Source organism: Rattus norvegicus, chromosome 7 (genome assembly GCF_036323735.1).
Source record: "Rattus norvegicus strain BN/NHsdMcwi chromosome 7, GRCr8, whole genome shotgun sequence".
Lineage (NCBI taxonomy): Eukaryota > Metazoa > Chordata > Mammalia > Rodentia > Muridae > Rattus > Rattus norvegicus.
Window position 1 is genome coordinate 72,803,238 of NC_086025.1, and position 26,006 is coordinate 72,829,243.

Here is a 26,006-nt window from a genome sequence, read left to right on the forward strand (position 1 = left end):
TTATAGTTATGAATGGTTCTACTTTTCTCACACCCATCACGTCTCATTTCTTGAGATGTGGCTTCCTAGTAATCCAGGAGGGACAGTGTCTTTCCAGCTTCACTCCTGCCCACGTTGTGCCCGGGTGCAGCCACTGATTTCAGGGCCTGGGATGTTGGCTCTGTTTTCCCCTCTCCCTCTCTCTCTCTCACTTTAGGATATATTTTTACTCTTCCTTAAGTCACTTGGTGTCTCTCCAGTTCTCTCTACTTTTATCTGCCTTACTTTTTTACATAAGATTCAACACTTTGTTACCACCTTTAAATATATTGTCCTTATTCATGAAGAAAAGACATATTTGTGTTTCCTAAGACACTCCTCTAAGAATTGACAAGACTTGGAAAAATAGAATTCAGGGTTTGTATTTTTATTTGAATAGAGATTAATCCTGTCACCTTGTTCCTTCTTTAAGTGCCTTTCCAATACACAAGGAGTACCTCAGGAGTGGGTTTGTTTCTTTTTCTAGTAGAAAACTGTTAAAGTGTTAGAAAAAATTTTATAGTTCTACAGATTTAGAAAGTCCAACAACATGTAGTATGTAGAAATTAGATACATGGTCTCTCAGAACATGAGAATTGGTGCCATCTCACCTGGTGGATGAAAAAAAGAACTGTGTTCAATTCCTTTATATTGGGCACCCTAGTCATTGTCCATATTGAAGGCAAAGCCTCCTGTGTATACCTCTAGATTACTCACATATGCAAATGTTCTGTAAATAACTGTTATTCTGTATTGTCTAGGAAAGAATGACAAGAAGTATGTCAAAACGTGTTCACCATAAATTGATTAAAAATTATTGTCGGGATGTATACAGTAGGTCACAGAGGACGAGCTGTCTGCTCCTGGTAAGAGGGTAGAATGATGCAGAGGACTTGGAAACCAGTCCAGAGTTTCTTAGAAAGTTAAACAGATGAAGCACAACCCAGGGGTCTACTCTTCGGTACATACTCAAGATCAGTGCAAGCATGTCTACCCCAAGACTTGGGTGCCAAGATTCTAGTCAGCATTTGCTACTGTGATCAAGAAGTAGAAACTGCCTGTTGGCTGACAAATACACAGTAGTGGGGCAGCATTCAGCCTTCAAGAGGAATGGAATTGTCACTCCTGCCTCGGCACAGACGAACCTTAGAAAACATGATGCCCAATGAGAGGAGCCAGTCATGAAAGGGCACACACGGCACAACTTACAGAAAACGTTCCGGAGAGGAAAATCCATGGGGGCAGAATGTAGAGTGGGGATTAACTAGCGCTGAAGGAGATGTCACAAGAGGAGGATGGTGCATCAGATGCAGTTTGGCAGGAGGAGAGACAAGGGTGAATGGAACGCTCTAACACTGTGGTGATGTCTCCATGGTCTGTCAATAGTTCAGAAACTATGGAACTGTACAGTTACATAGCCAAGTTCCATTACATGTGACTTGTGTCCTGATTAAAATGTTATAAATTCACCATACGTAGCCATTACATGGAACAGGGGAGCCTGGAAGGGCCATGATATTGACCATCATGATACATAATCATGAGTTCTTTCTTCTTCCCACAGGATGTGGATGCTTAGAGCCATGCTCTCAACCTTCCTCATGCTGCAATGCTTTAACACATTTCCTCATGTCGTGGGGACCCCCAACCACAAAATTATTTTCATTGCTACTTCATAACTAACTTTGCTACTGTTATGAATTATAATGTGAATATTTTTGGAGATAGAAGGTTGCCAAAGGGGTCGTGGCCCACAGGTTGAGAACCACCAGTCCAGAGGGAGTGCCTAAAACACAAGTAAGTAATTGTAACACAATATGCTGGGACAACAGGCAGAAGATCCATTTCTACCCTCATAGTATTATAGAAAATGCTGCATTTGAGGAAATCTTACTAAATTGCATGATAAGAGAAAATGCTACTAAGAATTCAGAAAGAGACAGAGAGACAGAGAGAGACAGAGATACAAATCAGTGATCAGAGGGAGTTTGGATTTAAATTAAAAGTAGGGTGTACATGTGGCAACTGTCAACAATGAGGATAATATCTAATACAGCACATGCATGCCATGTGCACACAACTAACTCACCTGAGTCTTGCACCTGATAATCATCTCCACAGCTCCTCGGTGTTGATAGCCATGGCACCGAGTAGAGGAGATGGGGCAGAGAACACTCATTAGAATACTTGGCAGAAGCAGGCTAGGGACAGAGCCACTGTGCTCCAGAACCTGTGTTCCTGGGGAAAATGAATAGTGACAAGGGAGGCTCTGAGGGAGAAGGCACCTAGGAGAGACATCCGAAGCCCAGCAAGGTGTGGTAAAGCACAGAATCGAGGCCATCCAGGACCATATGAAATGTCACTGCCCAGAGGAGGAAGGCAGGACAATGATTGTTTGTAGGGTAAAAGGAAGCCAGTGGGACTTGACTGGGGACTTTTAGAATATCATCAGCACTGGCAGAGGAGAAGAGCCATCGGGCTTTAAAGAAACGTGAGTTCAGGGTTGGAGCACCCTGAATGTGAACTGCTTGGGTATCATTCAATGATATCAACACTCATGCTGCTGATGAACCATGAGCAGGAGAAAGAAGGGAAAGCCATCCTGTAGCAGATACTCAAGAGGCTCTGAGAGAGACAAGCAGGATTCAAGAAGAGAGGTCAAGGTAGCTTTCTACAAACACCAACAGAATGAATGGCGGCCCCAGCCAGGACGAATGTCTTTCTTCACTGGGGATTCCACAAATGTAGTCGCTGGTGTGATTAGAGGTCAGCTCATGTTTCCTTTAGTGAAACATTGTTTTCAATGTCTTCTAAATTTTCTATTAAAGCCTAACCTTCTTAAAAATATTTCACACTTATATGGCACAAAGGCAAATAGGTTTATTACATGTAATTCATAATTAGAGCTTTGGGTGGTGTCCTAGAAGACAGAAGGGCCACCACTCTTGTAAAACTAAAGCAGGTCCCAATTTCTGGGGCCAATGTTACATCTTCTAATTAACTAGAAGCAGGAAAGAGAACAGAGAGGGGCAATCTCTTTTGTTTCTTTCCCATTCTGTTTCTCCTCCCCTCTTTGCCTCCTCCCACAAGACTGGATACTCTAGTGAGGGGTGAGCACAGTCTATTGCCTCAAAACCATTGGTTTTTTTTTTTTAACTCCTGATTGAGGGTTCTTTCATTTGTTAGTTAGCCAAACAAAATGCTTTAACCTTTTCTAGTCTTGGCTCATAAATCAACTCTCCAGCTCCTAAATTCTTTGATTGGTTTCCCTGGAAAACCTACCAGTTTATCCCCTCTTTTGGGGACAAAGGAAGCTACTGTGACTCCAGTTTAAGCACAATAGAGTTTACTTAGAGATACCCCCACAGTGGGTCATAATGTCCTATCATTGAGTTCTTATTAAGGAACACATTAAATTGTAAACCATTACTGAACAGTCCCCAAAGTATATTCTTCTTATTTTCCATATCTAAGCTCATCCTGAAAAGTCTGACCACAGAATCCAAATAAAGCAAAAAACCACCTAACAGTACAGTTAAAAGCTCTGGACTGAACTGGTAACTTCCTGGCAGTCACTAAGATGTAAACAGTTGAATGGAAACAAGTTGAACTTAAGTCCCAATACCATAAGTATAAGTATAATTTATACTTGGGGTTTGGAAGGCATCCCACGCTGCTTGCCTTCCAAAAGACATGAGTTAAAACACTGAGGACTCAATTTATCCAGTTTTGCACGAGACTCTCAAGCGTCCCACTTGAGACCTTCTACTTTCTTCCTGAAATTCTTATACCCAGTCCCTATACATAATTCTTTGAGGCCACCTCCGATCGACCGCAGGAGTCCCTCCACCTTCTGCAGTGTCACCTTCTGTGCTCTGTGTCACTTTTTAAAGCCTAATTAAATAAACAAGAGTGGGGAGAAAAAGAAGAAGTAAGAGGGGAAAGGAAAGAGGAAAGAGAAAAGCACACGGACTATGGGGGTTTGAACTCTTTTCCCTGGGAGTGTTCAAGACAACACTCAGCTGAGAGGTAGGGGCCACAGGGCATACATGCACCTCTGAGATGTGGGCCTTCCCGTGTTTCTCTGACTTTCCTCCACTCTTAGATGAAAGATCAGCTTTATACAGCTCCAAAGGTCCTGGTGGATCTCACCTCACCTGATCGATCACTCGGCTTTCTGCTGTTGTCTTGCCAACCTCTCCAGGCCTCTCTAACAGTGCTGTCCTTTCTTCTCTAGGGCTCAGCCTCTCAGAGAGGGATGCTACTCATTTTCTTCCTTCCCTTGACCCCTTCTCTAACCAGTGATTGATTCTCAACCTTGGTCACACAATAGAGTCCTCCAGGGAAGCTTGCCCTTATCCCTTGGTTTTACTGATGTTGCTCCATTTTTGTATGCCCTGTGCCCATTACAGTACTTGGCTCATACATGTATTCCAAGTGTTTACGACAGAGAAAAGGGAGGGGGCCCAAGGCGCTTAAAAGTTTTGAGACGGAGGGATGACCGTTGACTTTTCCATTCACAAATTGAAAAAGTTATGCATTTCAGATATTATCAGAAAATGCCATTTTCCCAGAATTATGGCTGGCCCTACTCCTAGATCCTTCCAGGTAAAGGTGGAAAGTAGACACTGGGCATATCTGAAAGTTCAATGTATAAAATTCATCAGATCAGTGTGCACCTGGGCTCTAAGGACGGAAGCCATGTTATTGTCTGTTTCCCCTTCCCCGCCTTGGTTGCCTCCTAGAACTTGAAGGTGAGACCTTATTGCTCAAGACATCTCCCACTTTGAATACAGGACTTGGTGGAATCAAGCGGAAACTGACCTGGAAGCCTCCTCCTTGAGAACCGTCTCTTAATAGTATCAGAGGGATGGGCAATTGGGAGTCCCACCCAGGTATAAACAAATGAACATCAACGATGACCCTCACCTGCACACGCAAGATGCCCACCATCACGCGGCAGTGGGGCTTTTATCTTGGGTGGAGGGTACCAATATCTATTTCATTAGATGTAAGACCTTCCCCACAGGAGGAAATTCATGCCTAGTTCTGTAAGCCAACTAACTACTCATGGCTAGACAGAAAAATCTACTACTGCCATTTTCCTAAGCCAATATAACTTCTAAATATATTTGAAGAAATTGTTAATATTAGTTGGCTATTAGGTATCCAAAACATGCCATTGAACCATAAAAATTATTTTGAGCTAAGGACATTTAAGGATAGGGATTTTCTGTTCTCTCACCCCTGCCATCAAACAGAGCCACTATAAAGAACCTAATTATTATAAATACCCATCCCAAGATTTTACTTCCAGGGATAGATGGCTCATCGTTGGGGTCTAGATGCTCAAATAGACATCATGGCCAAGTCGTCATTTCCCTCATCTGTTTCTCTACAGTCCCTGTGTCTTTCCTAAGACTCATTTTGTTTCCCATGTGTGTATCCAACCTTTATTCTGAAGTCATCTGTACTTGTCAGTCCCTCTCCTTGCCCCCTCCCCACTGTCCCTTCCCTGCTTTCTCTTCAGATGAGATATAAGCACCAAGCTCTAAACAGTTACTGGAAGCACACTTCTCCACAAATCTCCACCTACATGCATGAATTTATTTTTTAAACAAAAATCTGTCCTCTCTGGCAAAGCTAACTTTTGCCATTTCAATTTTCACGTTCTCAGTCACAAGCCAAGATGGTTTAGGAGGGCTTCCCTTGAGTTCGACCAGCTTTGTTGAACATTGAGCATACTTCAGTCAGACAAATGAGGGAGAAATCTGGACTTAATTAAAAAATATGGAGTGTTTGAGTCCAAACAGCAAAAGGGAGGTAAGTCCTGGATTTAGAGGGGTCCTAACACACAGCACCTCCCAAGAGGCCAAAGCCCTATTTAACATCAGAGTTCCAAACTCATCTTTCAGATGCTCTTTCTTCTCCTTTTGGGTAGTCTAAAAGCTAGCTTTATGATCATTAAACACCTTTTTTTTTTTTTAAAGCATGCAGTTACAAATTCTCAGTGCTAGAACAACCACACATTAGCACAGTATGAAGACATAGGCTGCCTAGGCCAGGATGTCGTGAAATGTGGGCTATAAAGGAGCCCAAACAACAAGCCACCTGAACATACGGACCTCTTTTAAAATGGCTAACATTTGTGTATCCTGGCTTGGAGTTCTGGGATTAACTTCCTAGCCAACTAGCAAGCATGAACAATGATTGACCTGTCTGGCTAGCTGCCACAGCTTAGAAGGTGGGCACGTTTGGTTTGCTCTGACTTTGAAGTGCTTCTGGAACACACAGTTGTGACATCTGAAGATTGGTGGACATACACCTTGCTATCCAAGAGACATAGAAGTTACAAAGATTGAGACAGGCTGAACAGGAATGATAGGCCACAAAGCTGTATACACTGTGACATTTAATGACACAGGCAAGCACGCAAGGAACATGGCTAACTCTGTAGAAGAAACACATGTTTGTATGTCTCCCTACAAAGAAAAGTATAAATGGATAGGTAGGAAATCTTAAGACTCTAGTTCATCTAAATACTATTTTTCTTTATCCTATTGCATATTTTTATTTTTAAATGCAGCTTATTATACTAATACGTACTGAATGCCCATAAAAGCTCTAACAGAATTGATGGGTTTTATTAACTGAATCATTTGTGAATTATTATTTATTTATTTATATCCAATGTGTTATTTATCCAATGAATGCTGACAACCCCAAGGCAGGAAGTGATGTGCAGAGGTCACTGGGTCAGGCACCCAGCTCTTCAGCTAAGTCTAGTCTGGCAAGCAATAGAAAAGGGGATTTCAAGGTTTCTTCTACAAGGTGAGAAAGCGCTATAAATACAACTGCAAAAAAAATGCTTAATCACATACCTTGGAAGTAATCACTCACATGGCATTTCACCAAGACGGTCCAAAGCAAAGCTTAATTCCTTTCTCTAGACTTGTGAGAACTTTCTGTCCTTTAGAAAAGAAGAGGAAAGAAAGAAGAGACAAAGATAGAAGAAAACAGAAAGGAAGAAAAAGAAGCATACTGCCCTCCCCCCATTCTTAGGAGGATGGGTCCTCTGCCAGCTGCTTGGTCCGTCATCCTTTAAATGCACGTCCACCCACCCAACCTGGGCCTTTGTCTCACCATAAATACATACATTTTAAAACTTGTAGAACCCGTACATTTTAGCATAGAATGTAGTAAGGATATAATTCTTTGGGGGTTTATTGCGTTCACAATGTCTCCTGAATTTTTTTTTAAATCACATGGTTTTTCTCTGTGGCTACTGAATTCTTGGAAGATCACTTTACGTCTAGTGTAGAGGCACAAAATGAGAGAAGGCTTCCTCAATGCAGAACCGTTTCCATTACTTACACCGGACAGAAAGCTTTTACCTGTAATTAAGTAAATCCATTACAGGCTTTAAACCAATGCCTGACATGAATTAGAGTTACAAAATACATAACCTTTAGTTGACCTGTATTTCATTCTTCAAATTGGGCCCCATCACAATGATCTACTAAGAGCACCACAAACAATTTCCCTTCTATTTGTCAGAGGTTTAAATTGATCATCCTGTGGCTGCAGAAAGCAAGTAGTTTCGCTCTAACCTTTTGGGCCCATCTCCTGAGAGCACAATATATCATATTCACACTGTGACTTTCTGCGTGTGTCCTGTGGCTATAAGTGCATATTTGGACGCCCTATGGATATGATACCTGCGGCAGGTATTCAGTTTGGTCACTGTAACTGCCACAGTGTGGGGATGGTAAATGGCAGAGCGACTGTATTTCCTGAGGATATCTTGTGCTTTGTTCTTGAGAATTCCATCTCACATTAGCACATAAGTTACCCAACTCTCTCATCCATCATTGGTCACTCTGATAGATCAGAACGCTGGATGTTTGCCCCAAAAGCACAGAGCCTGCTAGAGTGTGAGCTCTGGGGAGGGAGTCGTGCTGTGCTAAACTTGGAAAGCTGTTAACTCGGACATTTCCTAGGTGTGCCCCTTGGGCAGGTAAGTTGTAATTCTTTTTTCAGTTGTTGAAAACGGAGATGGGGGCACCCACTATTGTAAGGAACAATGCATATTTAGCCCAGTTGGTGTACAACATGCTTTCTGTGGGAGAACTGTCAGTTAACAGCACTAAAATGGTGTTTCTCTAGGCCTTGAAATATGTAATATATTCATTCTCTATGAAGGTTCTCTTTATCCCTACTTTCACAAACCAAGGGCTCACCAACACTGTCTGGAGATGTGTTATGAAGACAACGGAAGAAGACTCAGGCCACTGAGCAAGTGTTTGCATGGCTCTGGCCTTCCTCGTCCTGTTCTCTTATGGAGTCTCTTCTCTGGGCTTTTCTGAAGTGTATCTTGGGATGTGTTTTGAAGACAAGCACCAGCAATCCCACACCACTTCGAGAACTCTTCAGTAGGTGGCAGGCACTGTGTTTACAAAGCCTGTGACCCTATTCTCTCTGCTCATACCATTTCCCACTCGTCACACTTGGCTCATTAAGAGCACGCTTTGTTTTACATTTTGACAATCTTTAAAAATAGAAATACCCAAAGAGTCCGCTGGTGGCTAGGTTCCTTCTTATGCTGGCTGCGCTCTGTCACATGCTTCAAGGAGATACCTTCTCAGGGAGGAGCTATAAATCTCTCCTTGCTGTAAAAGTTTCAGAACGCCTAAGAAGAGAAAGGACCAGCGGCCTGGACCTCGGGACACACAGGGCTAATTCCTCACCATCCAAACTTCTCTCCATGGCGCCTTTATCCTAAACTCTGACCAGATTAAAGGAAAGGAAAGTTACTGCTAGGCCTTCAAGAGGATGCTGAAGTGAGTTTGGCAGACAGGACTGGTGGTCTCCACTCTGCAAATGGGGTTCCTCAAAGTCATGCCCTGACATTAGCAATCTATTGTCAATGATAGGTCTGCAGTGACAGAAGCGGCCCACACTGTAAATGATAACAGCTTCATATACAGGCTTACATCTCCACAGTCATACAGACATATGTCCAAAATGATGTCAAGAATCTACAGTATACAAAATTAAGAAGCATGAGGGAATAGACTGAAATATTAGCAGTGTGGAGAGGGTGCTTGGAAATTTTGTTTACTACCTATCTATTATTATTCAAGTTATCTACAATCGTAAATTGTTCCAATCACCGACAGACTCATTCCAAATTTAAAAGTGTTCTGTTCATGCTCATGGCATTTTGAGAAAAGATATATATTCACAATACAGTACTCTAGTTTTGAAAGGAGACAAGAGTTTGTCCTGCAGAAGATACTCATTAACACGATGATAGACACTGGTAATGAGTAACCAGGAGGAAGCATTCCAAATGTTGCATTAGCCAGCGTGTCCTGGACCCTTCTCTCTGGGTCAAATCTGCCTGCCTTTCTCCTTTCTGTTAACTGTTCTGTGTGGTTGTGGAGGACTAGGGCAGTTGGCTGGGGCAGGATTGAGGAGGGTGGAGTGGTTGGAACCAGGTTAATAAATGAAATAAAGAACGTGTGGGCTGCTCTGAGAGCCTGCTGGTCAGTACCAGGCCTCCCTCTGCGGCTGGACACATTCAGACACAATCCTGACAGGGATCCAGTGAAGAACCTTGTCCTCGAGGAAAGACCCTTTGGAAGAAGCCTCTTCTCTCAAGGGAGCTTAGAGGCAAGACTTAAAAATGGTGTGGATTTGGCCTCTTCAGCCTAGGCACGGAGGATGCCTTTTTAGGTCCCATAAAACTACCTTGACAATCCTGTGGTGGCGTCTGAAGCACCAAGGAAACCTTTACCACACCCTTCATTTGTGTGAGCTTCTGGTCTGCCTTTAGATAACGACCAGGAGATCCTCTCCCAGGCTCCAGATCTGACTGCTTCCTGCACATCACTAAGAGCAGGCAGGTGCTGTTGCCTGGAGCAAGCAGGTAGCAAAGGGGGTTGATGAGGTCACCTTGGTGTGAGTGAAGGCTGGAAGAGAACTCCTAGAAGGCGGTATCGTCACAATTCTGGTCAGGCTATCTTACTTCTACAGGGTTGGGCTCTAGTGCACTCTGTCGGTTTCCACGCATCCAGGCCTACCTAGTCCTAGCAGTGTCCTCTAGGTGAATGGAATTTTCACTTCTTGGCTGGAGTGGAGAACTGGGAGAAAAGGCTGTGAAGGCCAGTTTGAAAAACAAACAAGTCAACAGTATAGACAACAGAGCAGCTTTGTAAAGCGGCTTTGCAAACACCCGTGGATTATCATGACAAAGGAGAATTACTGATGCCACCGTGTGGTGCCTAGAGAAAAGAGCGCAAGGGAAGAGATAGCCTCTAGCGGGCCAAATAATCCAAAGGGAAGAGTAGAGGGGCCATAGTCTGGGCTAGCACCACAGAGCACAGCACACAGTATCTTCACCCCACATGGGAGTCCTTTTGTGCCCACAGCTAGTTCAGTGTCTCACTCCACCCCAGTCTCTAGTACCTCACTGGAGCAGACGAGGTAGAGCCGCTAGAGACCCCAGATTATAGGCCTGTGGGTTGGGTACCTTGGTGCCCTGGTGGAAGTCGTCGACTGACTGCGAGCCCATGAACGGGAACTGCATGTGCGTGTGTGTGTCGATGCCTCCCGGCAGGACGAGCTTGCCCGCTGCATCTAGGATCCGCAGCCCCCGGGATGTGTCCCCGGGAGGCAGCAAGTCCCGTCCCAGCGCCCGCACCACGCCGTCCTCCACTAGCACGTCGGCCACCTGTGAGAAGTCATCATTGACCACGCGACCCCCGCGGATGAGAAGTCGTTCTTGTGGTGCCATGGCTGGAGGAGCTGGGGACTGCGAACAGAGTTGGTTTTTCTTTGAGTTCTCCACAAACTGTGCCAAACTCCCTCTCCCGCTGGGTTGAAGGCCGGCAGATCCCTGGTGGCGGATGGGGTACAAGGGTTTAAGTGCAGGACACAGGTGTGGCTCCACCTCAGGGGAGGGCTGGCCTGCAGCAGGCCGGGACAAAACCTTGAGCACAGCCACTAGTATCCAGTTACAGTGAATCGGGGTGTCCGATGAGTTTATGAATCAATGGAGAAGAGGTCTTGGAGTTTGAAAACTGCAGCCCTAGGAAGGATATTTTAGTGAAAGAAAGAAATTCACTTGGTTTCTTGTGAACAATGTCTACACCAAAAGACAGAAGGAACCTGCATAGTCCACAGCACCAGCAGCAATAACACCTCAAAACAACACACACTTGATCTGGCTTCCCCTTCACAAGTCAAGAACAAACCACCGCAGTCTCTGTGATTGGCAGGCTGTGCTGGCATTTTTGGGATTCTGATCTCCAGATGGATAAGCAAAGGAGAAGACAGGCTAAGCAGAGGCAGGCTCTTACAGCGGAAGCTGACAGACAGAAGACCTGAGTTCATCAAGGCAGGAGTAATGGCTAATCTTCATTCTCAATTTGATGTGATCTAGCATCACCTGAGAGATGAACCTCTGAGCATGCTTGTGTCAAATTTCCTGAAGCATCAGAGGATCCACACCTCAAAATGATTAAAAATTAGAATGCACCGATAATAGAAAGCCCCATAGATTTGGCTGTCAAGCCAGGAAGAAAACCACTAAAACCTCAGGAAGGTTATATAATTATTGTCAAGGGACCTTTGTGCGACCGTGAAAGGGGTAATTATATACACAATGAAACTCCTATGAGCTGTGCAAGTCAACACCACCCAGAGAGTGAGATTGAATGTCCCTGCTGCCACTAGGGTTCTCTCTGAAACTGTCCAGACGAGCGATTTCAAAGGTTTCTTTATCTTGGACACTTTATATAATGACACAACACAAAACAAACTTCCCACATTTAATTAACTCAAAGTTTTATCAGAAGAGGGGCTTTCGGGGTATCTGGGAGGAGGGGGGAAATGGCTCATTGAGGTTCACAGACAATAATAGAGCAGAAAAGAGGGCAAGCTTTAAGTAAAGTGCTGGCTACTAGACAAGGAAGACTGTCCCCTGGTGGAACCACTGTCCCCACTCAGCACTTTCAGGTCAGGAGCCTGAAGAAACACGCTCACTGCGGGAGCTTGGCCTCCAAATGCTATCGTTTGTGTTTCTGTGGACACTCTAGGTCCCTGGCCCTGTGAAGGGAAAGAATGTTCTAGTCTGTTGATGAGCTTCTACCTGGGTGGGTGAGGGATGTGGAGTATGGAGGCACAGGAAGAACTGAGGGGTGGAAGGAAAACAAACAAGAACTTGGGATTGAAGCCAAACTCTGCCTCTGGTACAGACTCTACACAGCTTGGGCAGGATACTCCAAAGGCTCATCCAACCCCATGTGAAGAGCTGGGCTGGCAGAAGTTTATAAGCTCAGCCTTCTTTGATTTCTTTTTTACATCTTAATAGTCTTGAAAGAGAGGCTTCTGGTGTGTTTCTAGAATTAAACTCTCCTGAAGTCTGGAGCCGTGCGCTGGAGCCTAGATAGGATTTGTTTTCTAGACTCTTGACCATTGTATCTCTGGCTCCTCCTCCTGGGTCAAGAAGTTCTTCAGCTTGGGAAGGAGTTGTGTGTAAAGGTGTGTAAAAGTGATGTGTAAGGTTGTGTGAGATGCCATGGTTTGAATATTTGTATCACATGCTTGGAATGTGGAATGTCATTTACAGGCTCCTGAGCTTGAACATTTAGTCTCCAGCTCAAGGTGGGTTAGAAGGCTGTAGGAACGGGAAGGGATACAGCTTTACTTCAGAGGAAGTGAATCACTAGAGGTGTGCTTCCAGGTTTGGTAATGGCCCTAGCTCCCTCTTCTCTCTGCTTCATGCTGATACAATGTGACCCCTTGACTGTGAGATAGAACAAGCCCTTCCTGCAGTTGCTTCTGGTCAGGCACTTGGCACAACAAGAAAGGTCATAGACATTTGTCACTTTCTAATTCATGTTATACCATCCTTGCAATGATATTAAGAAGTGCACCGGCCTTACCTCTGTCCTTCTCTCCCTTCTGCTAGGTGAGGAAGACACATTTGTTCTCTCTGGGGTTGGAACAACAAGATGTCATCTTGGGAGCAGAGGTCACCAGAGTAGCCATCAACTTGACTTTGTATTTCCCAGCCTCTGGCACTGTGAGAACTGAAACTTGTCACTTAGGAATAACCCAGTCTTGTGCATTTTGTTATAGCCGCAGACGAACTGATAAATCAGGACTGCTCTTAAACTTCTTGCACTGCAGCTGGGACATTTGTATCACTGCCAAGGCAAGATAGACAAGCATGGTGACAGGGTTCTGTAGAGTGTTGAGACTGTTCTAATACAGCAGGAGGCACCCAGCCCCAAAGCACACTCGGGAGAGCTGCCTTGAGGAAGGGCCCAGCAGTAGGTCAGGCACATTGAGTACACTTTGTCAGTAGTGGGCTAGATTCGGCACCTGCATAATTGTATGTCCTCCTCTTGGCAAGTCTGCCCTTTAACCCATGACCCCTGTGAGGTCAAACGCTTTGTTTTTGGCCACAAAGCAGCAAATATTGAGGCAAAGTTCATTCCGGAACTTTCAACTCTCCCATCATGTGACCCACACACATTTCAGAGCCAGGTCTACTTTTACTTTTAAGTCATCTGTACCCTGGGCTAGAGATGTACCTCAGTTAGCAGTAGGTTGCTGGCTCACCAGGTGAAATTTTAAAACGTTGTGGCTACCCATGACTGTAGCCCAGGTACTCTTAAAGGCTGCAGAATCAGAAGGTCACCCTTGGCTGCACAGTATGCTTTAAGTCAGCCTGGGTTTCATAGTAGGTACTACAGAAAAAGAAGGAAAAAAAGGAAAGGAAAAGAAGAGAAACTCTTGCCATCAAGGTCTTAAAGCCAAACACAGACTGCACTGGGACTTCTTGCAACTTTAAGGGGAAGTGCGAGAGCCCCTGGCTAGAATCAGTTGGGCAGACGCCATTTTAGTCAGTACAAGACTGGAGAAGTAGATGTGGATCCGACACAAGCCCTGGACAGACAAGGCATGGTCCTGTGCCTGAAGACAAGGTGAGGGTATGAGGTAAGGTTGTAGCTCTCACTCATTACACGCTTTATTGAATATATATTCAATATATATATTCAATATATATATTTGAATAAAATGACTCATGCAAACGAACTCATGCTGACTGTTGTAGGGAGCAATAATAACCAGATTGTCTATATGTTAGGTTATTCAGGGTCACCAATCTGTGATGTTCTGGCAAGCAGAAGCCTTGTCATATGTCATTTGGGATGCAAAGGTCTATTTCAGAGTGCTCTGTAAGATGAACCCATGAATGTTCCACCTTTCCCTTGGACTCTATGGGGGCATTTGGTCTGTATTAAGGATGTAACTAAGACTGTCCCTAAACTCACGGGAGTTTCAAAACTCAGCTTCAGCATCTTTTGGCTTTAAAGTAGTTAAGTTTGAAAAGTTATTGAAAAAAAAAAATGCCTTACAAAATAACTGCAATTCTGAAATACACCACTAGATGGCTCTGTCCTCTTGTAGGCTTGGGATGTCAGGTAAATCGGCTACTTCTGACTCAGACCTGCGTGTTTGGTTGGCTCTTGCTATCACAAATGTCACTCTTAGGAATTGTCTACACTGATACATAACTTGTTAATCTTTCTCCAAATATGACTAATACATTTCTTGTGGACACCTGTAATTTCAGTTTCATATAATAAAATACCGACATTCTAGATTTACACTTCCCTTTTCACTGAGAATCGTCCATATTATACCGGAAAAAATATATTAAAATCCATTATTCACCTGAATGAGATTAGCAATGGGACTCTTTCTGCCTTGCTTTCCCAACATTATGCAGTTCACCTACACTTGATTTTCATAGCCTTATTTAGGACTTGGCTTTCACATCAGCTCTAGTGCTTATACCAAATATAATTGATGTATATTTGAGCGTTCGTGAAAGACCAAGATGCTGACAGATCCTATGTGAAGGGAACAGAGTAATGAAGTAGATTCCAGCAAGCTGCAATATGTAACATATTTGAAATTTTTGTATCTTTTAGTCATTGTTAGCACTGACATTTTTCTTTAGGAACATATCCTATCGGGGCATATGATACATGAAGAATCTGCTGAAAGGCTTTTGAGAAAATGTATTTCTATTGTCATAATCTAAAAACTTGCAGGGGAACAAGAACATGTTAATCATAAAGGAAGCTTAAGTATATAGTTTCTCAAGGCATTGACTCTTCATATATTATTAAACTATATGTAATTTTAAATTTATATAATTTTAATTATAAAATATAAAAAGGTAAATATAAAAATTATTAAATATTAAAAATATAAAAATATAATTTAAAAATATTTAAATGCAAGCAGCCTTCTTGGGGGTTGGCAGACAGAGAGGTTTCAGACCCATAGCTATGCATTTAGGAGTTCAAGAGGAAATCATGAAGGCAAATGGACTGTAACTCTTCTTATTGGTAGCAATGAGTCATGCTTTTCCAAAGATTCACATGTGTCTGGGATACTCGTCCATCTCCAGGGACAGAAACAGACTAGGGAAGGCTTGTGGGTGGTGAGCTCTTCTCTTCCAACCCAGCCCAATCCTGCCCTGGGAGGTGTGTGTGTGTGTGTGTGTGTGTGTGTGTGTGTGTGTGTGTGTGTGTGTGTGTGTACAGGCCTGTGGATACTTTACCTAGCAGGGAAGAAAGGCCAAGAAAAGAGGCCAGCCAGTCTGCACTATATATCAGCCATTTTAGACAGAAGGCTCTGGGATTTTAGGTGCCAAACATTTGGTGTCCAGTTGAGGGAGGTAGTAGTACAGGTTCCTGTCCTCTTGTATTCCTTGTCTTTTAGGGAAGCCTGTGGGAGATATCGAAGGAAGGTTGATCCAAGGCAGGGCTCATGGTGTCAGACAAGGGAAGGACCCATTAGGAAAACACCTGGCTTAATAGGCTCTCCATAAGTGTCTGTTAACTGTTAGGTAAAATTGAGAACTTGAGGCATGGACTTAAGCCTTTGCATAGGTCTTTCATTTCTATAGAGCTCCTCCAGGTGTGGTGGCAACCAGGGGATGGCCCAGTGCTTGAGAGGCAAGGGTGAAGACCAGGATTTGCATCCCCAGCACTTACAGAAATGCCAGAGTAGGCAGTCCAGCAAGGTATTCCTCAGAACAAATGGGCTAGCTAGATTAGCCCACCCATGAGCTCGGGGATCAGTTGAAAGTCTGTCTCAATAAATACAGAGGAGAAAGATCAAAGATGACTCCTGACATCAGATCAGCTTCAGGCTTCCAGAGAGAGGTGCATGCCCATGCACCACACATACATTTGCATGTATTTGTGCATGTGCACACACATATGCGAGGGGAAATGGAGAGGGGAAGGGAGGGAAAGAGGGAGAGAGGGAGAGAGATGGAGAGAGGGGGAGAGAGAGGGAGAGAGAAGGAGGTGGAGGAGGAGGAGGAGGAAGAGGAGGAGGAGACCTAATCAGGTAGGCAATACCAGTTTCACTTTACAGATGAACTTCCACTCGGGGGGGCTACAGCCAAAGTAACTTGCGGCTCTGATCTAATTTTAAGGCCATTAGGGACCACGATCGCTGCATTAAGTCCACCAAAAGTGGTGTACAGTATTTTTGCTTTTAATTTGATAAAGCAACTACTCTTCTCCTGCAGAATAAGAAGTTGTTTTTAAAATAGCTTATAAAAAGGACATTATCTGTATGTATACATTCATATACATGTATGATACACACAGATATGGATACTTCCTTGTTGTCTTAAAGCTTATGGTGATTTAATTGATGTACCATAAAGTTGATTCATTTATAGTCAATGGCGTTCAGTGTATTTACAGAGATTTTCAAGCTTCTCTTAATCAGATTTTAGGAGTGTGTCATCTCCTAGAGAAACCTATGGGCCAAGAAAACCTGTTCATTCAGCGCAATCCTCACCTTAGAGCATTGTAACTGTAAAATCTTTCTTTGTTCCTTAAATGCGGATGTATCCTTTTACAGCCTCTTGGCAACTATGTAACTGGGGGCTACTTCCTCTAGGGCCTGGAGCCGCCCCTTTACATGTATTCATAAATGAATAGGGTTTTCCAATCCCCTAGGAAGGAAGAGAACCCAACCTCAACACCACAGGATGAACAAATCCAGGTGAGCTGACCCTGTTGAGGCTCCCTAATGGCCTTCAGCACTCGTTTTGCGAGCTCGCTCTGACTTTCCATCCGAAGGTATGGATTACCTACCCTCTAGGGCTTCAGTCTGTCTTGCTTGTCTCTATAACTCTGTCTTTTGGAGTCTTTGATACCTCTCATCTCTCCTTCCCAAGCCTAAGGAAACAGACACATTGTCTCTTCGTAAATCTGCTCCTTGTGAATGTTTTGTATCAATGGGACCACACACATTTGGGGGGCTGTTCACTAATTTGTGAAGCTGGTGGGATTTTAGAGTTTCCACTGTTGGCTGTTAGAAGTAACGTTGATATTTGTGGATACGTTTTATAAGGACAAGCTTTTGGTTGTATCCAGAAATAGCATTTCTGGCTCCTGTGGTGGTTATGTCCATTTTGAGGCCCTTCCAGACTATATTTACAAAGCAGTGGCATAATTTTACATCCCCACTAGGAGTGTGTGAAGCGTCCGATTCCAAACCCTTGCCAACAACACTCATGGCTCCCTCCTTCAGCACAGCCATCCTACTGATTGTGAAGTGTTTGTTTTCTAATCTTTTTTAATCCAACAATCTTTTATTATGTGGTTATTCAAATCTAAGTAGGAACTATATCCATTGATCTGTAAGTGAAACTGCAGCGTAGGAAGAATTGAGTTCTAAAGTTATCCTGCATCTGATACCAGTGGCAAAGTCACTTGCTGATGTTCACGCTGACAAATGGATGCATATTGCTGATAAATCTAATAAATCATATAATGGGCCTAAACAACAAACCCCACGATCATCTCAACAGATGCAGAAAAGGCCTTTGGCAACATCCAACATGCGTTCTCAGTGGTGAAGCGTCTTACTTGCTTGTCAGGGGAGGGAAAAGATTACAATCTAGACAATTCGACTCCAGACTTTGAGCTATATTGCCACCTCTAATAAATTTTGAACTATCCTGTAGAGACAGAAGTTATTTTAAATGTAGTTGGAAAAAACCCCTGTACACCATTTGTATTTACAACGTGCCAACGTGTTTCATTTAAGTTGTACACTGTTCAGTGTGTGTGCACGCTAGGGAATAGAACCTATGGCCTTGAGGTGGTGATAAGTTAATCCTCTCTACACTCCCTAGTGGGTTTGTGTGTGACCCTTGATACCTGACTCAATATTCTGGATTCCTGAGAAAGACACACATACACAGCCTTATATTTTAAATACTTTAAACAGCTCAATGACTGGGCCACTCGTGGCTAACACACACTCCCCTCTGATATTTCTGAGCTAATACTTACTAAATCTATATTTTATCTTTGCAGCCCTCCTGGGGCCACTTTCTGCCTAGATCTACGTCGCCAGTCTCTCCCTCCTGCATCTTTCCGACTTGGTCTGTCTCCTATGCCCTTGTCAAGCCAGAATCCCCTCTCCCTCCTTCCTTGGTACCTTCCTGGGTATCCTAAATGTCCTGCCTCTGCCTCTCTGTCCAGCCATTGACTGCTGGTAACTTTATTGACCAGTCAAAAACCAACCGGGACAAGCTTCCTTTAGTTCTATTTGCAGGACACTGCAAACAGGTTTTTGGGTAACATAATTAGCATGAGAACACAAGCTGCCATAGGACCTAAAACATGTTAGGCAAGAATTGTAACACTTAGCTACATTCCTATCCAATGCTGGGATTTTTAAAATTATATAATAAACAAATACAGGATGCAATCAATGTGCTTGGTAGATGAGAGTGGCGAGGATTTGATATTCTTTTAGCAAATAAGCTTCTTTCGGAGACAATAAAACTGCCTCTCTCATTATAATAACATAACATTATAATAGCATCTTGTTATTCTTTAATGTATGAACATGTGCAGGCGATGGATACCACAAACCTTTGCTGCTTCTATTACTGATTCTGGAGTTGATTTCCTTCCCTATAGGATCTGGGTTGGCCTTAATGATGTAAAGAAAGTGAATGTGGAAGAACGTGCTAGGTCTCAGTTCTAAGAGACCTGCAGCTTCTGCAGAGGTTCACTATTTCTAGATCTCAGCTTCTATGCTGTAGGAAGCACAAAGACCCTGGGGTAGGCTCACGTGCAAGATCTCAGGCTCTCTGGGTTCCCAGCCAGCAGCCAGCAGCCAGCAGCCAGCAGCCAGCAGCCAGCAGCCAGCAGCCAGCAGCCAGCAGCCAGCAGCCAGCAGCCAGCAGCCAGCAGCCAGCAGCCAGCAGCCAGCAGCCAGCAGCCAGCAGCCAGCAGCCAGCAGCCAGCAGCCAGCAGCCAGCAGCCAGCAGCCAGCAGCCAGCAGCCAGCAGCCAGATCTTAGTTTTGCAAGATGGTAGTTGCTGTAAACGGAAGGTTTGGGACAGTCTGCTACATAGCAGTAGATGGGCTGAGGCCTTTATCTGTTACTCCGTCTAATCTCAAAAGATAGTGCTGATTAGTTAGGATGAGCCGAGGCTCCATGAGCCTTCCTCATGACGATCTGGGACCAGTGCTTCTCTCAACTGATACACTTATCTTCTCTTGTGATTCATCTTTCAACTGTTGAGTCAGACATGAGTGAGGTTGAATCTTGCTAGTCAATACTTGTTTATTCATCATAGGATTGTGACGGTGATGGGAGTGGGCCAATGATAGGTACTTAAAAACACTTTTCTAGAAAATTCTATCCCATAAGGAAAAAGCAGCAAAATGAAAAAATAAAAGAAAATAAAAATCAAAAGAAACCTCAACATCACATTTAGAGGCTGGCACATGTCAAAAGGCTCTAGTATCCTTGAAAAAAGGTTTACTTATTTATTTTATATATATGAGTGCTCTATCTGCATATACACCTGCATGTTAGAAGAGGGCATCAGATCATATTATAGGTGGCTGTGAACAACCATGTGGGTTCTGGGAATCAAACTCAGGATATCTGGAAAACAGATAGTGCTATTAACCTCTGAGCCATTTCTTCAGCCCTGGTTCTAGCATTTGTACAAGAAAACACCACATATTATAATAGGACCGTGGCAAACTACCATGCACACACACACACACGGCTTATGGCTTCATGTATGTGATAACATGAGGTTATCAGATGTGAGGGCAAGACAGTTCTTTCTTGGGTTTACAAAGATTCCACTCATCTCTAAAACCCTGTAAAACATCCTTTCTCCTTTACTACCTTGAAGGGAGTCCAAGCCAATGTTCACATTTAACTTGTGATGTATGTGTTACCCTTTCGAATTCAAGGAATCCAAGCAAAGGCTGCTCTCCGAGGTCTCCCACTGGCCTTTAAACAGGGCCCTGAACAAAGCAGGTGAAATTAAGACCTTAGCTTTCTTTTGAACCCTGAGGGCATGCTAGCAGAACTGAGAGAGCAGATAGGCTGGAGGGCAGCAAGACGTGAACACTTGTGACAGTGGTGGGCACTCGGTAAGCAGCAGTCAGACTGAATGTACTCATTCTTTTATTCACTTTTATTTCCATCTTAGGTGGGTGATGGGGGAATGGAACTCAAACCCCAAGAGCTACTGGGACACAAGACCCCAGGTATGCTCCACCCTGGAGCCAGGGCAGGTGCAGCCGAGGCCCCTCGTTTCTACGCCTATTTTATTTCTCCTTTCCTAACACTGGTGCTCCATGATAAACTGGTAAGACCAAGTGTTGTACAGAAAATCCAAACAACGAATGTATTATCCATTCAAATGTGTGCTAAAAAGAGGATATTTTTAAAGTACTCAGAATATTTAGAGAATGTAGAGAGGTAAGTTCCCTAAAGACTGCTTTTGATGTCTTAAAAGATGAATATTCATGAGACCAAAAAATCAGAAGAAAAACATTCTATCAAAATCCCTACTACCCCTGAGAAAAGCAAAGTGAACACTGAGACATTACCTTTAATACTCTCATGTTAAGAGGAACCGAAATGAGGGGTTAAGGACCGGGAAGATGAGTGGTGCAGCCTTTGCTGTAACAAACTCAGCAGCAACCCCAGAAGTAATGGGTGCCTGCTGTGTGTCAGCCACTGCTGCACTGGTGCTTCTAAGACACTCAGCCTGAGAGGGGCTCAGAGCCAAGTCCAAGCTTGATCTTACGTATTGTGCATCTATGTGTACGTTGAAATATACTTTAAAATTTAAACAAATAAGTAAATGGATCACTAAGCCAGGGAATTGAAATAGGAATAACTAAACAGCAAACTATGTCGCAGAATATTCAGAGAGCATAGCATACTTTCTAATGTAGACCCCACCCTCCCAAAGGCAGGACTGTATGTTGCACAGATTGACTCCCACTTAAGAGCTCCAGGGTAGCAGTGACTATCAGCATGTACCATGACCTGGATGAAGGAATTTGTTCAGGAATGCGAGTATGGCTTAAAGTTACAGAACACTAAGAGATTCGTGTTAGGGTGAAGGAGAGGAATTGGATGTGCTTTCCCCATGGATGTCCGAAAGGCATGCGATAAAGTTCTGCATGCATTCTTCAAAACCGGCTTAAAATCAGGCACAATGGACACCTTTTCCATAGAATCAGCTTTCTCCAAACCAAGGTCAGGATAGCCCTGGCATTTAAGGTTATTTTAGAGCCATTAGACCATTCAATTAAAGCACAGAGCTGGGTAAACTGGGACAAAAATTGCTGACCAATGTTTGTAGATGAAATGATTCTGTAGCTGAAATACACACACACACACACACACACACACACACACACACACACACGCACAGTTTAACTGAATCACTATGAAGGCTGGTGGCCCTAACAGATCATCAGCTAACATGTGCATGAGCAGGTTAAAAGTTGAGATGGAAAGACCATCACTGGTAACAGTAGCTAACACAAGGAGATAAATTTCGTTAAGAATTCTCAACAGTGTCCCTGTAATGTAAAATGGAGTACATAGGAATGACTTACCACAAAGACTTAAACAAATGACTGAGAGGGCACTGATTTAGACAAACAATTTAAGTTAATTATAAACTAAAGTTGTCTAGGAAAAGGCAATAAAGAAACAGGTGAAAATAAGCAAAAATAACAGAACACAGGAAATTCTCAAACTTTAAAAACTCTTCTTTTAGAGAAGCAGGAACAGATAGGTTCTGTATGTCCAGCAGGTAGTGTTTCTGGAGAGACGTACAAGAGGCTGAAACTCTCTTTAAATGGAACTAAATGACAGGTGCCAGGGTGAGTGACTAAAGTGTTACTGACTGAAGCAGGATGGTGTGTAAGTCAATTAAAAATTAATTAACATTCCCAGCAGCATGGTCAAGGATTGAACCCCAGAACCCCAGAACAAAACGAACAAGCAAACCCAAACAAGCCTGAAGCACAAAGAAAACCAGGAAACCAACCCCCAAGTCCAGCTGCTAGAAGCATTATTAGGATCAAAAAGGTTAATCTGATATCTGAATTCTTCCATCACCAGACTGGACAATATTTATCAATTCAGAGGCAGCCTTCTACACTGGAAAGGACGCTCGCACCCTTGGGGAGTTTTACTGAGTCTGGTTTGTAAGCTACAGTAGCCACGGTGACTACTGTCTTCTATTGCTTCTGCTGTAGCATGTACGGCCTGAATCTGTCTAAGAACTGAATGAACTTCAACAAAAATAAAGAACAACTTTGATTTAAAAAGTACCTCAAGGCAATAAAAAATTATTTTAATTTTTTTATACATATTAAAACATTTTAGTCAGGTCTTCCTGACAGCATAACAGGACAGATACACAAGACCTCAAACATGCTTTAAAATGACATTCAGCAAAGTATTCAAAATATAATAAATAGCAATAATCACACAGACACATTTTCATACCCAATCATTAAGCTGCTAAAACAGACAGCTAAGAATAAATAAACAAGAATTAACAATTAAAGAACAATAAATGGGGGTTGTAATTCACTCTACTTAAAGAGGGGGACAGTCTGAACAATTTAATTTGCTTTTCTTCAAGATTATAGCATTGACCCCCTCCCACAAGAATAAAATATCCTGGAAAAAATCACTCTTACAATAATGCAGTTTTTAAATACAACAAATAAATATGAAACCAGCAAATCAATTTCAAGTTGTAATAAAAATGGCCCCCACCCCAAAGCTATGGAGAAAGAGTCACTGTGGCAGCGACGACAGACCTGCCGTGACAGTGCCTGCTCAGCTCACCTGAGACCTCGGCAGGACGGTAGTGCGGATCCCTAGGGTCCGACTCAGGCCGACATTCCCCCGTGTTAGAGCTGAGTGTGCACAATTCTGTACGTATTTTATAAAGTTCAAAGTGTTATGCATAGTAGAGTATCTTCATCCGCTTACTTCTGCCCCTAAATCGAGATGAAAACAGAAATGCACTGCGATTTCACCATTTGGTCTGAACCATACCAGAGTATTAAAGTCAGCATTAGAAAAATCTATAAAAGTTTTGCTTCCTGACAGCAATTGCTCTAACTCTACGTAACTTTTACATCACTGCCTGTTGAACGTAAAAGGAGTTTCTTTTCCCTTGACAGGTCCGTATGATGAAATCTATTAGCAGACAATGTTAGGAAAACAAAGAGGGGGCTATACTGTTTTCTCTTTTGTACATCAACAACCTTAGCATCCAGTATAATAAACTACATGATGACAAAGAGCAAAAAAGGTTCAATTAAAAGAAGGTACCTTTTTGTACAAGCAAACCTTTTAACATAAGATAGATAAAACGACAGTTACATGAATTAAAGCAGCCATATTTCTACTATTAAACTGAAGTACCAGGATTAAAAAAACAAAAACAAAACCAAGTATAAGGAAATGGAAGAACATGGATACATAATGCATTTGTAGCTGCTAAAACAGTAAACTCTAGCTCCTAGAGTTAGACATTGTTAAATTTAACCATGCAGGCTAACGTATAATAAGAAATCACCCTGCATCTTTTAAACTAAAACTAGTTTAATTGTAAAGTTACAAAACAATGGGTGGCTATTGCTCCAGCTTGCACACAGTCTGTCTGTCCATTCTGTCCTAACACAGCAGCAAAGCCTCGTCATCACACGCTTCAGTTTTCACTGCCGCTTCTAAGCAAGTGTCTGGTATCTGGGCCGTGTGCACAATGCCACAGCGCTCGCAGGGGCCGTCCCGGTTACTTGTTCTCGCTCCAGGGTTTCCTGAACTGTGTGGCTGTCTAAACCCTTGTACTTGGTCTGAGGCAAGATCAAGAAGAGGTCTGGAGCATTCATTGGCATCAATGTCCGAAGCTCCATCAGAAACGGGAATTAGCATTTCAACGTCATCGTCGTCTTCTCTTCCACTCACCCCGGTGTCAAGCTGTCTCAAAGGACTCCGGTTCTGGTTTGTGGAGCTTGATCGACCTAAAGTAAAGCGTACCCAGCGCAGGCCCTGAGTCATTCGACTTAAAGCACTTGTGAGCTGGTGACGTGCTGGGCTCACACTTGGGGCTTCCACACTTGACACTTCCCTTCCATCTGCGTGGCCACCTCGGGTGCTCTGAGCTGAGGAGTTCCCACCTGTCCCCACTGTGGCCTCTACCGCAGTTGTGGGAGGGACTTTCTGGGGCAAAGGAGCTGCAACCCCACCAGATGCTCCCGCCGTATCCCTTCTCTCATTTTCTGTGTCTGTGTCATCAGACTCCGCGGAAAACAAGCTTCTGTGAGGGTGACTCCTTTCAGTCTCTCTGCTGCTGCTCTGGCTGGGGACAACCTCATCTCCATCTCCTGAGACCAAAGCCAGCGACCCTGAATGACGAGATCTTGCAAAGTTAAAAATACGATTCCAAATATTTCGAGATCTGCCTGTCATAGGAAGTCTGATAGAAGGAAATCCCAGCTGAGATCGGACAGCTAGCCGCAGGTTTTCTAAAACTGAAGCCTGTAAAAGTCAGAAAAAGAACAGTAAGACAACAATAGGGTTTTTCAAGATGAAAAACAGTCTTTGATTCACTGTAACTAGGGGTAGGGGTGAGCTAAACTCTTACCTGCACAGGTCCTCTCAGAGAATCTAATCAGTAACTTAAATCTCAACTTTACAGAGGAGGCTGTGTCAATTACAGGAACTATAAACTCAACAGTAACCCAACCCTACAACTGAAGCAAGCCTGGAACACAGACACATTTTCAGCTGAGAAGAGTGACAATGTCTACCATACGTTCCTAAGTGACTGCTTTGGTCATGAGTATGTGCCTCATCCTCTTAAGAACACAGCTGGACTTGAGTCACAGCCCGACTGTCCTGTCGGTGTGGGCACTGCATTTTACAGGGCCGGTCTCCCAGGGCTGGGTGAGTGAATAATGACGATTTGGTTTTACTGCTTCTAGGAAAGGCCTGCATATGCCTGTAACACACACTAAAAATCAAAAGTATACAGTTTAAGACATAGGCTTTCTTTAGTTATTATTTTGGGATTAAATATAAACCATAATAGTTTTTAAAAGCTGATAATTTACAAATTTACAGACTTTAAAAATATGGAATGCTTCACAACTTAATGAGTACATGGATGTATCTCTGTCACTAAAGGAAAACCTGGGGGCCGGCTACCAGGAGGAAAGAGAAGACCCTCTGCAAGCTGTCCTCTGACCACCCCCCCTCTTCCCAACACGATGACAAACAGGTGTAATCAAAAGATATCTGACCACCCCCCGCCCCTTCCCAACACGATGACAAACAGGTGTAATCAAAAGATAAATCATTTTGTGTAGATCAAAGTCTTAGATGAGTTTTAAGTAGTCTTCAAGCGCCACCTCGTGGTTGTGCACTTAGGGCAAACACAGCTTTAATGAGCTGCTCGCACACTTGAGTGAGCATTTAAAACTGAGCAAACAAGGTTTGGTGATGCATTCCTTCAAATAGAACGAATCTCTCCACAAGGCCAGCCTCTCTCTCACAGAAAC

At 43.4% G+C, this 26,006-nt stretch overlaps 2 protein-coding genes across 6 annotated transcripts in view; both read right to left on the reverse strand.

Annotated features, from left to right (window-relative positions):
- The window catches only part of Dpys (dihydropyrimidinase), a 106,618-nt gene extending 95,672 nt beyond the window's left edge, over positions 1-10,946 (reverse strand). For 3 of the 4 annotated variants that reach the window (XM_039079862.2, XM_039079861.2, XM_039079859.2), the window contains exon 1: positions 10,553-10,946. In XM_039079862.2, coding sequence (XP_038935790.1) covers positions 10,553-10,816 — 264 coding nt within the window. In that variant the 5' untranslated portion in view covers positions 10,817-10,946. The remainder of the gene's footprint in view (positions 1-10,552) is intronic. The other variant, NM_031705.2, reaches the window with a different exon arrangement.
- An 11,795-nt stretch (positions 10,947-22,741) lies between these two features.
- Positions 22,742-26,006, reverse strand: part of Lrp12 (LDL receptor related protein 12) — a 71,330-nt gene continuing 68,065 nt past the window's right edge. The window contains exon 7 of one of the 2 annotated variants that reach the window (NM_001134883.1): positions 22,742-24,984. In NM_001134883.1, the coding sequence (NP_001128355.1) occupies positions 24,121-24,984 (864 nt within the window). In that variant the 3' untranslated portion in view covers positions 22,742-24,120. The remainder of the gene's footprint in view (positions 24,985-26,006) is intronic. The other variant, XM_006241606.5, reaches the window with a different exon arrangement.